Source organism: Theileria equi, chromosome 1, assembly GCF_000342415.1.
Source record: "Theileria equi strain WA chromosome 1, complete sequence".
Taxonomy (NCBI): Eukaryota; Apicomplexa; class Aconoidasida; order Piroplasmida; family Theileriidae; genus Theileria; species Theileria equi.
In genome coordinates this window covers 3,329,361-3,341,180 of record NC_021366.1, presented here as the reverse complement: position 1 = coordinate 3,341,180, position 11,820 = coordinate 3,329,361, and the positions used below count along the sequence as shown (strand labels likewise).

Here is an 11,820-nt window from a genome sequence, read left to right as displayed (position 1 = left end):
TTCCCTAGAGAGAAGAGAGTGAGAAGAATGTTATCTATGGAATTGCCCCGAATTTAGTAGTAATGCAGAGGCATTCTAGATGCTAGCATGTTACCAAGAGGTTCTCCAAAAGTTTCTCATTCGGGGATGATAATGGTATTTCATCTAAACCTCGTTTAGTGACATTTGTGGAGTTAATGCGGGAACGAATGGTTCTTCTTTGCCCCATCCATTCTGTCTACTCTTCGTCCTTTACCTTTTTGGTTTTGATATCGCAGGATGAAGGTTCTAGCAGTTTTATGGACAGTGTCTTTACTGGGAATATGCAGTGCAAGTTGTTGTGGAAGCGATGTTACAGATGGTGAAACACTTGATATCGCAAATCCAGATAAGAACAACTTTCTCATACAGGGTGGGAAATTAGGAACACTTTATCTCCACAGATCTGGTAAAGAAATAACTGAGATATTTTACGGTAGAAGTAAAATATGGAAAGCTAAAGATGGACAAGGGTGTAAATGGGTTGAAGTAGCTATTGATAATAAGGGAAATGGAATGGCATATCCTACTATGAAAAACAAAGAATACACAAAAATCCCCTTTAACACTACTGTAAATAACACTGAAGATAGTTCTGTATCGAATCCATCAGGTGATAGTCCAGCAAATGAAGACAGAAATGGAGGAAGTAACCTAAATCTACAAGGTAGTAACAATGGTAATAAGACTCAGAAGGATACCAAACAATAATGCAGTACAAGATGGTAGGGGAAAGCTACACATTCAAAATGGTAGAAGCATCTTTAAGTAGACAACTGTAACATGTTTTCACTATCTGTACACGCCATATGTATCATTATAGCCTATAAATAATATAGAGTAGGTCTCTATAATCCTTCCTCTTACCACCTAGAACGAGTCTCCTCGGAATCCCATGGTTATGCTAAATCCAGGTGACCTATCATACAGATAACTTCTGTCTCTCAGAACAACCAGAGAGTCTCTAATTAATGTGTATGTAGTACGGATGAATGTGATTGGAGAGTGAGTCCATGAGACCAACTTGTCGTCTATTCACAAGAGACTCAAGAATGGTAGATCCTCCGTAAGTACCCTAAAGTCTCTCAACAACATTAAAGTATAGAAAATCTTGTGAAAGTTTCCACTCAAAAGTGTTTAATGTGTAGCATATGAGGAAGGAAGAGGTGGTCTCACAAGTAGGGATAATTATCACCACTAACCTCCATTATTTTCTCTGAGAAGAAATTTCTTCTTACACCCACCAGTTTTTTGCTCATAATATTCAGTCACTATCATTAATGGATGAGGATGTGGTAGGTATGGGAGTATCATGGAATTAGGCAGGGAATGTCTTACACATTTTAGGCGTTAGCCAGGATGGCTAGTAAAAGCCACTAATGCAGTTTTATGAGGATGAAGAGTGGAGTACAGATATAATTAGGAAGATAGTACAGTTGGACGGAAGCATGATTTTGGAATCTTGGCTTACAGTAAGTGATGACCCAGTAGGAGAGCTGCTGGGCTACAGATTCATCTCCCAGGGGTTCCTATAGAGCCTTTTATAGACCTTTAGTTGCTCTTCTGGTAGCCTTTACAGGTGTCTATAGTTGTACTCCGGATAGAGGCTCTCCGTCAAGTGCCTAAAACGACGTCACGAGGGGATGGAGATTCTTTGTCTCAGTGGACTCATCAATGATGCCATAGAACATCACAGGAACAGATACGCTGGAGACGATGAATGTACCCATTATATTCCAAGAACTCAGAGTTGGGATGTGACTAGAAGTCTATCATGGAAGAGGTAAATCACCTCAATCCAAAGGGTAATCCGGAATCCAGAGACAAATGACAGATTAAAACCAATAAAATGACTATGTAACCCATTATACGGAGCTATATCGAGCAGATTTACACCAAAGATTGGCGATATGTGTCGGCATTCCTCACCTTTGTGTGGTATTTGCAGGGTTACAGTCAAACAATGCGTGTAGCTACTCTGTTATGAGATACTATAGATGTGCAATGATTTAATCTCTCTGGTTTTGGCTTTTAGGATTCATCACTCCCTTTAGACACATAGAATAACTTTGCATGCATGTACTCTAGATAGTAGGTTTAAGGGATTTACAGTTAAGGGTAAATGTTTAAAATGAATACGTATCAGATAGATATTTGTCCTACTGTTACACCTTTAAAAGGACTAGAACGTAAAGACGGAGAAAATATAGGTGACAAATACAACTCCTATATATTTACTGCAAAATCTGAAGAAAAATTTGAAATATCAGCCATAATTTACAATGGAAAACCACTGAAAGGCATAGTATTGTTAAACACTATGGTTGAAAATATAACTATATATTTAGACGGACATAATAAGATCTTACTAATACACACTTTGGCTTTTGAGGTTGGTAACATTTACTGGATAAATCAAGACATTACCAAAGGCACAGAAAGCGTAACGTTTGCCGAATTTTTACTTAAGGAAACGTCACATCTAAACACAGGTGAACTTGGCTGCATACTATCTAACGTAACTCAATATGGTGGATTCAATCTCGCTAAATTTGGAGAAGACCATGTAGTGATGAGAAGGAAGAAGTAAAGGCACTCTTTTGACTCATTGAGAAGTAGGAAATCTTAGGATACGCAAGGATAAAGTAGAATAATCTACACCTCTGACACTTTAATTAACAGGGATAAATAATTTTTAAACATTTTACATTCATAATTTCTATGCATGCAAAGCTTATAGTTACAAAAATTAAAGTGTCATGGGTGTAGATTATTACACAGAGATTAATTTATATTCATCTTAATATGGTAACATGTTTACACAGACAAAGGTTCAGAGATGTAGAGTGCGTTTGTATTACTAGTTATTGGATATTTAGTTTCATGTACCTGTTTGCCGTTTGGTAACTACGATGGAGGGAGCTAAATGGCATCCATAGATACATTGCAAAAGGAAGCCATTACTCGGCCCTGCTATTCATTAATCTCGTAAACATTCCCATACTTTATTGTGGCAAGTCTAGTATAAGCACGTACAATAATCATGGACCTTTTTTAGCACAGTACTCATGGAGTACTTGTATAGTTTTTGATCCTTTATCAGCATCTTTTCCCTGTTGTACGGGCATAGCGATGGGCATTCCGATCCTGATGGGTTCCAGACAACTGGAGCATATGGTAGTTCCATCAATTTTGATTGGTGGAGCGGATGTAGACTGATATAATGAGCAGCTTGTCTGTAGTTGTAGTGTCTTGACAAGGCCCTTTTTAATGGATTTAGTTCGTTGTTCGTGTAGTATTTTCAGTTGCAAGTGTTTAAAAAAGTCTGAGAATTGACTAAAGTTCCAATCTTCTGGCATGAATTCTAGTATATTTAGGCCATTGAGAGTTGACTTGTGTTCAAAGAGATGAATAGACTTTAGAATAATATTCTTTGTAACGTCTGTACATTCTTGATCCGTTTTAGTATGGGCGGCTACAACATTTAAAAGATGCATTATTAGCTTGTCTATTGAGGTTTGCGATTCACTGTCGATTTTGTAGAGGTCCATGTGGTCACTTGGCCAAGTTTTGGCCTTTTCTACCCAGTAGGAGAAATTGGTAAATAAGCGTTTGTATGGACAGTCTTTATTTAGCTGATCAAATGTAAAGAAGTCACCGAAACAGAGACAGTAAGCCTCACATATTGAAACATTACGATCCCAACATGTAAATATCGTCTCTATTGCTTGATAGTGTCTTCCCAACTTGGCATTTAGGATTACTTTTATTTCTGGCAAGTCGATTCCTTCAGCAATGCATTCCAGTTTTGGAATATCAAAAGTATAATTTCCCTCTAAAAGAGAAAAGAGCATCTGCTTTTGATGTTCCACGACATCTATATTATGATCCTTTGGAAATGTTGGAGAAAGGGAATCAATGTAGTATTGAGCTAACAGCGTATTTTCATCAACACCCCCCGATTTGTGAGTGATAACCAAGTCCTCCAGGTATTTGATTTGGAGTTCATTTTTTACCATTCCTGGGTGGGTTCTATAACAATGTTCATCAATCATGGTGAGAATCTGATTTGATGTGATTGGAAGTACAGAATGGTTCCTCGTCAACACTTCGAGGGCAGCTGATGGCGAGTTTTCCAAAAGAATAGGAAGGTACTTGAAAATCATTTCCTTTACATGTACAGACGTGAATGTAGACGCAAGACCAACATCTTGAGATTTCGGTTGCCCAAATGATTCCAATACTGTGTTTATACACGCGGATAATTCCATACAATATATAGAAACATCACCATTAGCAAAGCTCGAGTCTATCGGTCGTCTTGTTATTAGATCAGCCAGAATATCCATCGCTTCGATAAATTGTCCATCTCTAATCAATAATTTGGAATATATATTGCTCTTGTCCATTTTTATTAGGTGTGATCGTGAGTGCTGAACATCTACTAACGAGTGTAGCTTGTTTTTGAGAATGAGATTATATCTAGGATCATCATATTCAGCCAAAAGAAGCAGGGTAACTGTTACTAGTATATTTTTGAGGTTTTTAGGATGCTCAAAATTTGAGCCTTGTTCTAAATCCATATTTTTAATCCTTTTTAGTAAAAAAAGAGATAATGACCGATTTGCGATTTCCAAAATTTCTTCTTGTGACTTTTTATTTTTGATCTTGTAGGGATTTCTTGATTTTCCATCATTTTTCCCTTGAGTACTTCTAACTACCGTTTTACATTCTAATCCCTGTTTTACAAATTCAGATATGTTTGTTGCCCTGGGAATGAATTTCAAGAGAATATCTGGTATAACCTCATTGCTTTTGCACGATTGAAAGAACTCAGATGGATAGTAGGAATCCCAAAATTTCATCAAATATAAAACGTCCACTGTGCCAAATGAAAAATGTTGAAATGCACAGGGAAAGTTCAGCTCAGAGAATCGAATCCATCCTGCAATTGTATGACAAATTTTTATTTCCGAGCGTTTGCGAGGATCATTGGGAGCAAAGTAGAGATTCACAAGTTGAAGAGCCTCCGAAATCTTTCCTCTCTCAAGAAGGCTACAAAGATTGTCATAGTAACTTGAAGGCTCAATCGCAGAAACCGCCCTAGATGAGGATGCCAAGAATAGACACTTGTCCTGCATAAAACATATGCTCTTAATGTTTGATTGATCAATCTGCTTATAGAGAAGTTGGTCTCTTATACCGTAAATTTCCACCTTGCCATGTGATACAAGGCCAATGATAAATGGAGGACAGGACCCCAAAAATTCTAGTTTACCACTCCATTGGATGCTATTCTTTTGCGAAAGGTTCATTGTCTCTGTGTTGTAGAATACACCAATGTTCTGGCACACTACCATAACGTCGTTGTCCAGACACGTAGCCGCCAGGATGTTTGAGTGTGAATACTCCGTGTTTAGTCCCTTGTTCTCTATCATGAGTGGATCGTTTGAGCAAAGCTCGTTTTGTGTAGTTCCATCCTGATCTACTATCGAATAGGCTTTTGGAGACCCAAACACGATCGCATTATTTAGCCAGCATATACTTGAAGGTGTGTCTAGAGTTGTAATATCCCTTTGATGTACAATTTTTTCACCAATTGCAGAGAAAATCTGAATTTTTTGCCTGGAAGCAACGCAGATATTGGCCATATATGTGATTGGCAAGATCTTTGATGAACCCAGGCTCGGGGGAGAGCTTTCTTTGTCTCCTACCGAACATTCTACGGCTTGTCTACAAAAGCAGGTCACCTTCTTGCAGAGTACTGTAGATTTGGAGTCTAGGAGAGTGCTAAAAATGTGTAGATTACCATCAGAGTCGAGGGCAAGTAGCTCCTTTCTGGGCTCCAGTGAACTCAGCCGAGTGATTCTTTTTGTAGAGACACGTAGCTGTTTGCGGGTCTCGTAGTCAACCGGACTCTGTACGTTGTTGTAGACAATGTGTATGTAATGTAGAGAGAAAGTTAGCCGTGACGACAGCGCGTCTAAACGCTAACAAGAGCTGGTACATAATCCTTACCTTGATATCGTCTGATCCAAACGAGTATACGATTCCGCTTTCCGCTCCTACAAAGAGTTTGCCGTGGCACCAAGCAACGGAGGCAATTTCCGGCCCATCAGTCCATCTAAGGACGATATTACTGTTAAACGTCGTCATTATATTGCGACATTTCCTGCTTGCGTATTAAAAAATTTTATTGTTGAGATTTAGCCGCGAGTTTACCCCTTTGGTTTCATTTTTCAAATTCAGAACCCTAATAACGGAATGTGTTGACGGGATTTAAGGGTTAAAAATGTGTAGAGTACTGTTTCGCAAAACAGTGGCGAATGAACCGATAAAAGGGACTGAAGATGAAAAATTAGTACACGACAGCACAGGAAGATCTTCGAGGTACCCCTCAGAGAAATCGGCAAAAGTGCAAATTCACGCGCCCATATGATCTGAAACGCTGTACAATAAGGGAATGAAATGTTAAGTTGTCAATATATGTGCATCAGTCAGCAAGGGTTACACATGTCCATGTATGCGTAGTGAAAAAGGTTAAGAAATTTCGTTTGCGATGTTAAGATAGTAGGCATACTTGTCTATATCGTTTAGGGAGCCGAGATTGTCGTCTAAAGGGTGTTTTTATAGATGGAAAAAACTTACCGTCACTGTCACAAAACTTGATGTCGACTTCCTCCTGCTGTTCATAGTCAGCAACACCCTTTTCAGTACGGCGGATCTTGTTGAGGAGAATAGTCTCGAGATCGCCCATGAACTCGACTGCACACCGAGATTTCGGAACGTTTGTTGGCACCAGGGTTCCTACGAATGTGTGAATATATACGCATAGACGGAACAATGACATACCGTAATTTATCTTTATCCTCCTCATGTATGGGAAGCTTAAAAGCTCCTCTATCGTTGGTCTTGCGTCTACATTCACGTTTAGGCAGATTTTGAGAAACTCTCTGGTGACATCATTTTCGCATGTGTCTATGCGAGAAATATCCAATTCCTGCCTGGTGATTGTCGTTGGAGATGTTGCCTCGTATATAATCTTCCCAATCATCCACGTATGTGCCTTTGATATCAGTGTTGGATCAGTCGTATATGCAGGATTATTGTTTGCTTCTGGAGGTAGATACCTGAAAATTGATTGAGACACAGAGTATGTGGAACTCACCAGTTTATGTGTTTTCCCCAAAGAAGACTGGCGATTGTTGGTTGTGCGATTTTCCCAGCAAGATCAATGTACTCTTTGCCAAGGATAGAAAGTGGCACCCCCGCTGAAAGAACAATTTTCCCACTGCTGACAAATACTCTGCTAGATTTCAGAGGAAGAATAAAGTTCAGATCTTTTATCTGGTTAACCAAGCGGACTATTTCTCTCACTACCACCTGAGTATGAGCAAACTTTTCGTTGGAGTTCAATTGCATAGATTTTTCCATGAACAAAAAGAATGGCGTGTAGTTGACAAAAGGCATTTCCTCTATAATCATGTTACCCTTGATGTTCACACTGCTGGAAAAGAGAATTTGACGCCTCTTTGAGAGTTTAAACTTTAGTCCTTTAATCTTTTCAAACGCCGTATTATACATTTTTTTTAGAGTTTCAATCGTTCGAGAATCAGATTCTTTTAGGGCTCTAAACTTGTACACAATGGGACGGCACTCTGCCGTATTATACATCTTCCATACTATCGAATTGCAGGAGAGTCCTATGCACTTCCATGCTAGACAGTCTTCTGGTTTGTATGGTGGTCCAGCAACCTGCATGAAATTATAAATCTTCAAATTTTACTCACCGTAAACTCAGCGATAGTTTGTAGCCTGTCCCTACGCACTTGTAGCTGGAATGCCTCTTGTTCCTTCTCTTCTACGTCTTGCAGCGACTTTATAAAGTAGATGTATTGCCCTTCTTCCATTGGAATATGTGAAATTGGAGAATCCACACAAGTCTTTATATTTGATCCGAACGCTTCTTCCATCCTCTGTAGCGTCTTTATCTTGTTTTTTGATGCCATATCCTGAGCAAAGCCCTTTTCTCGTATGATAGGATCGCCTTGTTTCCACGATGTAATGTTTTTTATTCTTCCCCATTGTAGATATGAATAACCACCTTCTAGCCTGAGATCTTGTCGTGTTGTTTGCAGGAGATCTTCCACCTGTGACGCAAAGTTCTCCTTGAGCCTTGCAAAAACATTAGTATAGTAGGTATGTTCATTAATTAGTTTCTTGTGTATTCTTCCCAACCTATTTAGTTCTTTTAATATTTCGTGTTCTGGATCCAGGACTTGTCCCATAGCGTTTGTATTTACGGCATTAAAGTTTTGGAGTTGGTTTATAAATTCTTCTCCGCCATAGTTGCTCATTAGATTTGAAAATTCTTCACCACTCATTCCAATTGGCTTTAGGCATAGCAAGTCAAAGACCTCCTTATCCATTGATTGCGGACGTATAGCTTCTAGGGATTCCAGAATAATCTCTGGATTTACAATTTCTGTACCATATAATTCTATGGAATCTACGATATTGTCCAGACAGCATTCAATCTTTTCTGCAAGACTTTTCGGCGATTCTTCTGAATCCACTAGCTTTAGTACAATTTTGTTGGAGCTTTCATCACCTCCCGTATGGGCTCTCTTGTAGGCAGATTGTGGAATCTGAACGCGCTTCTTTTTTACTCCATTAACATTAACATGATTTGACATCAGTGTTATTACGTTTTGAGTATTTTTTTGGGCTTGTGAGATTTTACTTGTATGTATACGTTTTTCTGGGAGAGTAGAAAACGCATCAAACTCAACACTTGGTCGTTTGGTAGACATCCGATCAGTATCTGATTCCGAAAGATCAGGAGCCAGTGTAGAATCTTCAAAGGATGCAACATTCCCCTTGAACATGGATGTAGAGTCTCCTACAAAGTCGGATGACACCTCCAGGTCTTCTGTCCTGGTGTCAGTACTTGTATCCATAAAGTTCGGGTCAAGTGTGAAATGTGTAGTTGTGCGACCAAGCACTTTTCTCTGTGCTTTTGAGGTTGAAGAACTATGGATATGGGTATTCCGGTTCACATCTCTTCCAAAGGGAACTCTGGAGCCAGGATAAGCCCCCGGCTCTACAAGTTTCTGCAGAGCTTCCAACTTTGGTGTATAGAGTTTGCTGTAAAGGTACCGTTTTGAGAGTGTGAGGAGCTCATTTTCGCGTTTTAGGTCATGCAGATCCCTAAAATTGTTGTCAAAGGTCTTTGTCTTTAGGGAAGCAAAGCCCGCCAGTCCATTCTCTGAAGTCTCCAACCTAACTGGAGAGTCGATGTTGTCACATTTGTTAAAATAGTTGAGAATCGAGTTACTGTTATCATCAGATGCCATTGATTGGTCCAAAAACGAGTCGAAATCGACGTTTTTCACCAAATCTTCCTCCTTGAGGAATGAGAGTTCCCTGGCAGATTTATGCCTGCCGTTATACTGCACACCTGTAGCTTCATTGCCCTCTTCACCGCTCATTGTATCCTTTTATCGCAAAAGAACAAGATGACGAACACTTGGAACCAACTAGACAGACAAACGTTCCAAGCGACTGTCTTCGCCCGGGTGTAGATGATTATGGATGAATATGCATGGAATATGACAAAATTTATTGTAGTACATGCTGCAAGTTTACCTGACAGCCGAGGAAGAACCCGATTGGCTGCTACTCGTTCTCCTGGAGGGTCAGTGTGTGGAGTTTTTATTCTTGGCGGGGACAGCCAAAAGTCCGAGTATAACTTTCCTCTTTGGCGATGGTTTCCCTAAAGATTTTGGCAACATGCCGAGTACGACTGGTCATTTGAATGTCTTTGCAATCTTCTTTACGATGGAGGCATATCTACTGAATGGAACGCAGAAGAATAGCGCATGCTCTGGGAGTATCTTGAACTTTTTTCCCGTTTCGTTTGCGTCTGTGTAGATCTTGTTTGACTCCCCAGTAGCCCACATGAACTTTACAGTTGCTTCTTCCACGTAAAACTGCTCTTCCGGCTTTAGATATACATATTCCCCCTCTTTGCCTTTTCCAGATTCCATGTAGACTCTCGTGATTCCAATGAGGTGCGTGAACTTGTAGAATTCTCTTTCTTCCTCTTCGTCCACAGAAGAGAGTGACCACTTGATGTCGTCCTGTAGGCACTCCTGAAACTGTCCGATGAGCTGCGCAGGAACATTATGCATGCGCTCATTGATAACCAGGGCGATCTGGTTCTTTTTGTCCGATAAAATGTCTTGTAGCTTTTTTGAATCGTCTTTGGCACCATGGACTTTTGCGGCTGCGATTAGTGATTTGCCTATGCCATCCAGACCATCATATTGGTTAATGTTAAGAAGCGTAAGCACAGCCATGACGTAGGAGCTTTCCTCATCCTCGACCTTGATAAGCGTGCCAATATTTCCTTGGTTAGAAATGAGTTCGGCGAGGTACGAATAGCTGCTTCCATACTTTTGGGGGACTTCCCAGCTGAACTTTTTCATGGAACCCTGTATGAGGGTCAAGATTCCGTCCTTGTCTTCTTCACTTGGATCGTTGAAGAGGAAGTCTGCTTCCACTTGCTGTTCATCTTCAGAGCCCTAAGAAGAAATGCATATGTGTTCGAGAAGCATGAATGGAGAGTATAAGACCACTTAATGGTATAGAATACACGTATTGCTGCTGAAAAATTGCATTTTAACGAACCTCTTGGTCATCTTCTGGGTTTGGCTTATGCCTCTTTGGATTATCCTCCAAATCTGAACTCATTGACGTATACTTTGGCACATAAAATATAAATTTACATGCAGCTACTCCAAACTGCTCAAATATCGCAAAGTATGGAATATGAACCCCGGAAAGGACACCAGAAGGCCTACACATTCTGGGCCCTCTAACTCGGACTACAAGCACATTTCAGAGAGCATTTCACATTTTTGTTTGTATATACAATTTTCCCGAGCATTTACTCGTAATTGCCGCGAGTACGCTGGGAATATCGTCGATTCATGAAACTTTTGGTTTTTATCGCATCATCTGTGCTAATTTTCCGTTACAACGCATTTTATATCAAATATACTACAAACGAGGGATTACTATTTCGACCTTCTTTGAGACATGTTGCGTCCAGTTATCATGGTTGGTCATTTATTCGTTCTATTACGCTAAATTCACATTATTCCCCAGGTAAAAGAGAAGTAGATGCATTTAGAGATACACATAACCTAGAGTCATTCGGTAAAAGTAAAAAAGAGCGGCCTTTGGCCGTTAAAGCTCTCAAGGATTCACAGACCTCAGATAGTTTCACAGATTGTGATTCCATTCCCTCTGACTCCTCGGACGACTCACAAGAACAGTTATACAACGATGGAATCACTAATAAACACAAGGAACTGCAGTTGAAAAAGCTAAGAGATGAACTGATAGCACTGGATTCCGACACATCCTTACGCGAATTCTACATCAAAGGACATGGACCAGGTGGTCAGAAGATTAATAAATCAACTATTTGTGTTCAACTTGTGTACTCTTCAGGGAGCACAGATAAGAAGATTGTTGTCCGTTGCAAAAAACATAGACAGCTATTACTGAATAGGATAGAAGCAACAACCATACTTTTGAATAAACTGAAGGATTTAAAAAGAAGACAAATGATTGAAGTTTTGGAAGAACAAGGGAAAGAAGACAGGAGAATACTAAAACTGTCCGAAGCTGATAAGGGACGCAAGAGAATTATTAAGGAGATCAGGTCAATCAAGAAAATACAAAGGAGAAAGGTTATGCCAAGTGATTTTGATTAGTTTCATAGTAACAAGA

General features: G+C 39.7%; 6 protein-coding genes across 6 annotated transcripts; 3 read left to right on the top strand and 3 right to left on the bottom strand.

Annotated features, from left to right (window-relative positions):
* Positions 1-258: 258 nt before the first annotated feature.
* BEWA_032880 (signal peptide-containing protein) lies at positions 259-729 on the top strand (the record flags this gene model as incomplete). Its single annotated transcript, XM_004830044.1, has 1 exon — positions 259-729. The coding sequence occupies one exon, from the start codon at positions 259-261 to the stop codon at positions 727-729; it is 471 nt and encodes a 156-aa protein (XP_004830101.1).
* Positions 730-1,227: 498 nt separating this feature from the next.
* BEWA_032870 (hypothetical protein) lies at positions 1,228-2,691 on the top strand. Its single transcript, XM_004830043.1, has one exon. It carries the CDS (start codon positions 2,141-2,143, stop codon positions 2,606-2,608), a length of 468 nt encoding a protein of 155 aa, XP_004830100.1. The 5' UTR covers positions 1,228-2,140; the 3' UTR covers positions 2,609-2,691.
* Positions 2,692-3,059: 368 nt separating this feature from the next.
* Positions 3,060-6,174, bottom strand: BEWA_032860 (hypothetical protein; the record flags this gene model as incomplete). Its single annotated transcript, XM_004830042.1, has 2 exons — positions 3,060-5,936; positions 6,037-6,174. 2 exons carry the CDS (start codon positions 6,172-6,174, stop codon positions 3,060-3,062), a joined length of 3,015 nt encoding a protein of 1,004 aa, XP_004830099.1.
* Positions 6,175-6,558: 384 nt separating this feature from the next.
* Positions 6,559-9,631, bottom strand: BEWA_032850 (hypothetical protein; the record flags this gene model as incomplete). The annotated part of the gene is made up of 5 exons (XM_004830041.1): positions 7,809-9,631; positions 7,187-7,773; positions 6,871-7,148; positions 6,667-6,825; positions 6,559-6,632 (listed from the first exon to the last, which is right to left on the bottom strand). Exons 1-5 carry the CDS (start codon positions 9,507-9,509, stop codon positions 6,559-6,561), a joined length of 2,799 nt encoding a protein of 932 aa, XP_004830098.1. The 5' UTR covers positions 9,510-9,631.
* A 196-nt stretch (positions 9,632-9,827) lies between these two features.
* BEWA_032840 (hypothetical protein) lies at positions 9,828-10,773 on the bottom strand (the record flags this gene model as incomplete). The annotated part of the gene is made up of 2 exons (XM_004830040.1): positions 9,828-10,604; positions 10,711-10,773. The coding sequence occupies 2 exons, from the start codon at positions 10,771-10,773 to the stop codon at positions 9,828-9,830; spliced, it is 840 nt and encodes a 279-aa protein (XP_004830097.1).
* Positions 10,774-11,012: 239 nt separating this feature from the next.
* BEWA_032830 (hypothetical protein) lies at positions 11,013-11,804 on the top strand (the record flags this gene model as incomplete). The annotated part of the gene is made up of 1 exon (XM_004830039.1): positions 11,013-11,804. One exon carries the CDS (start codon positions 11,013-11,015, stop codon positions 11,802-11,804), a length of 792 nt encoding a protein of 263 aa, XP_004830096.1.
* Between the last annotated feature and the right edge of the window lie 16 nt (positions 11,805-11,820).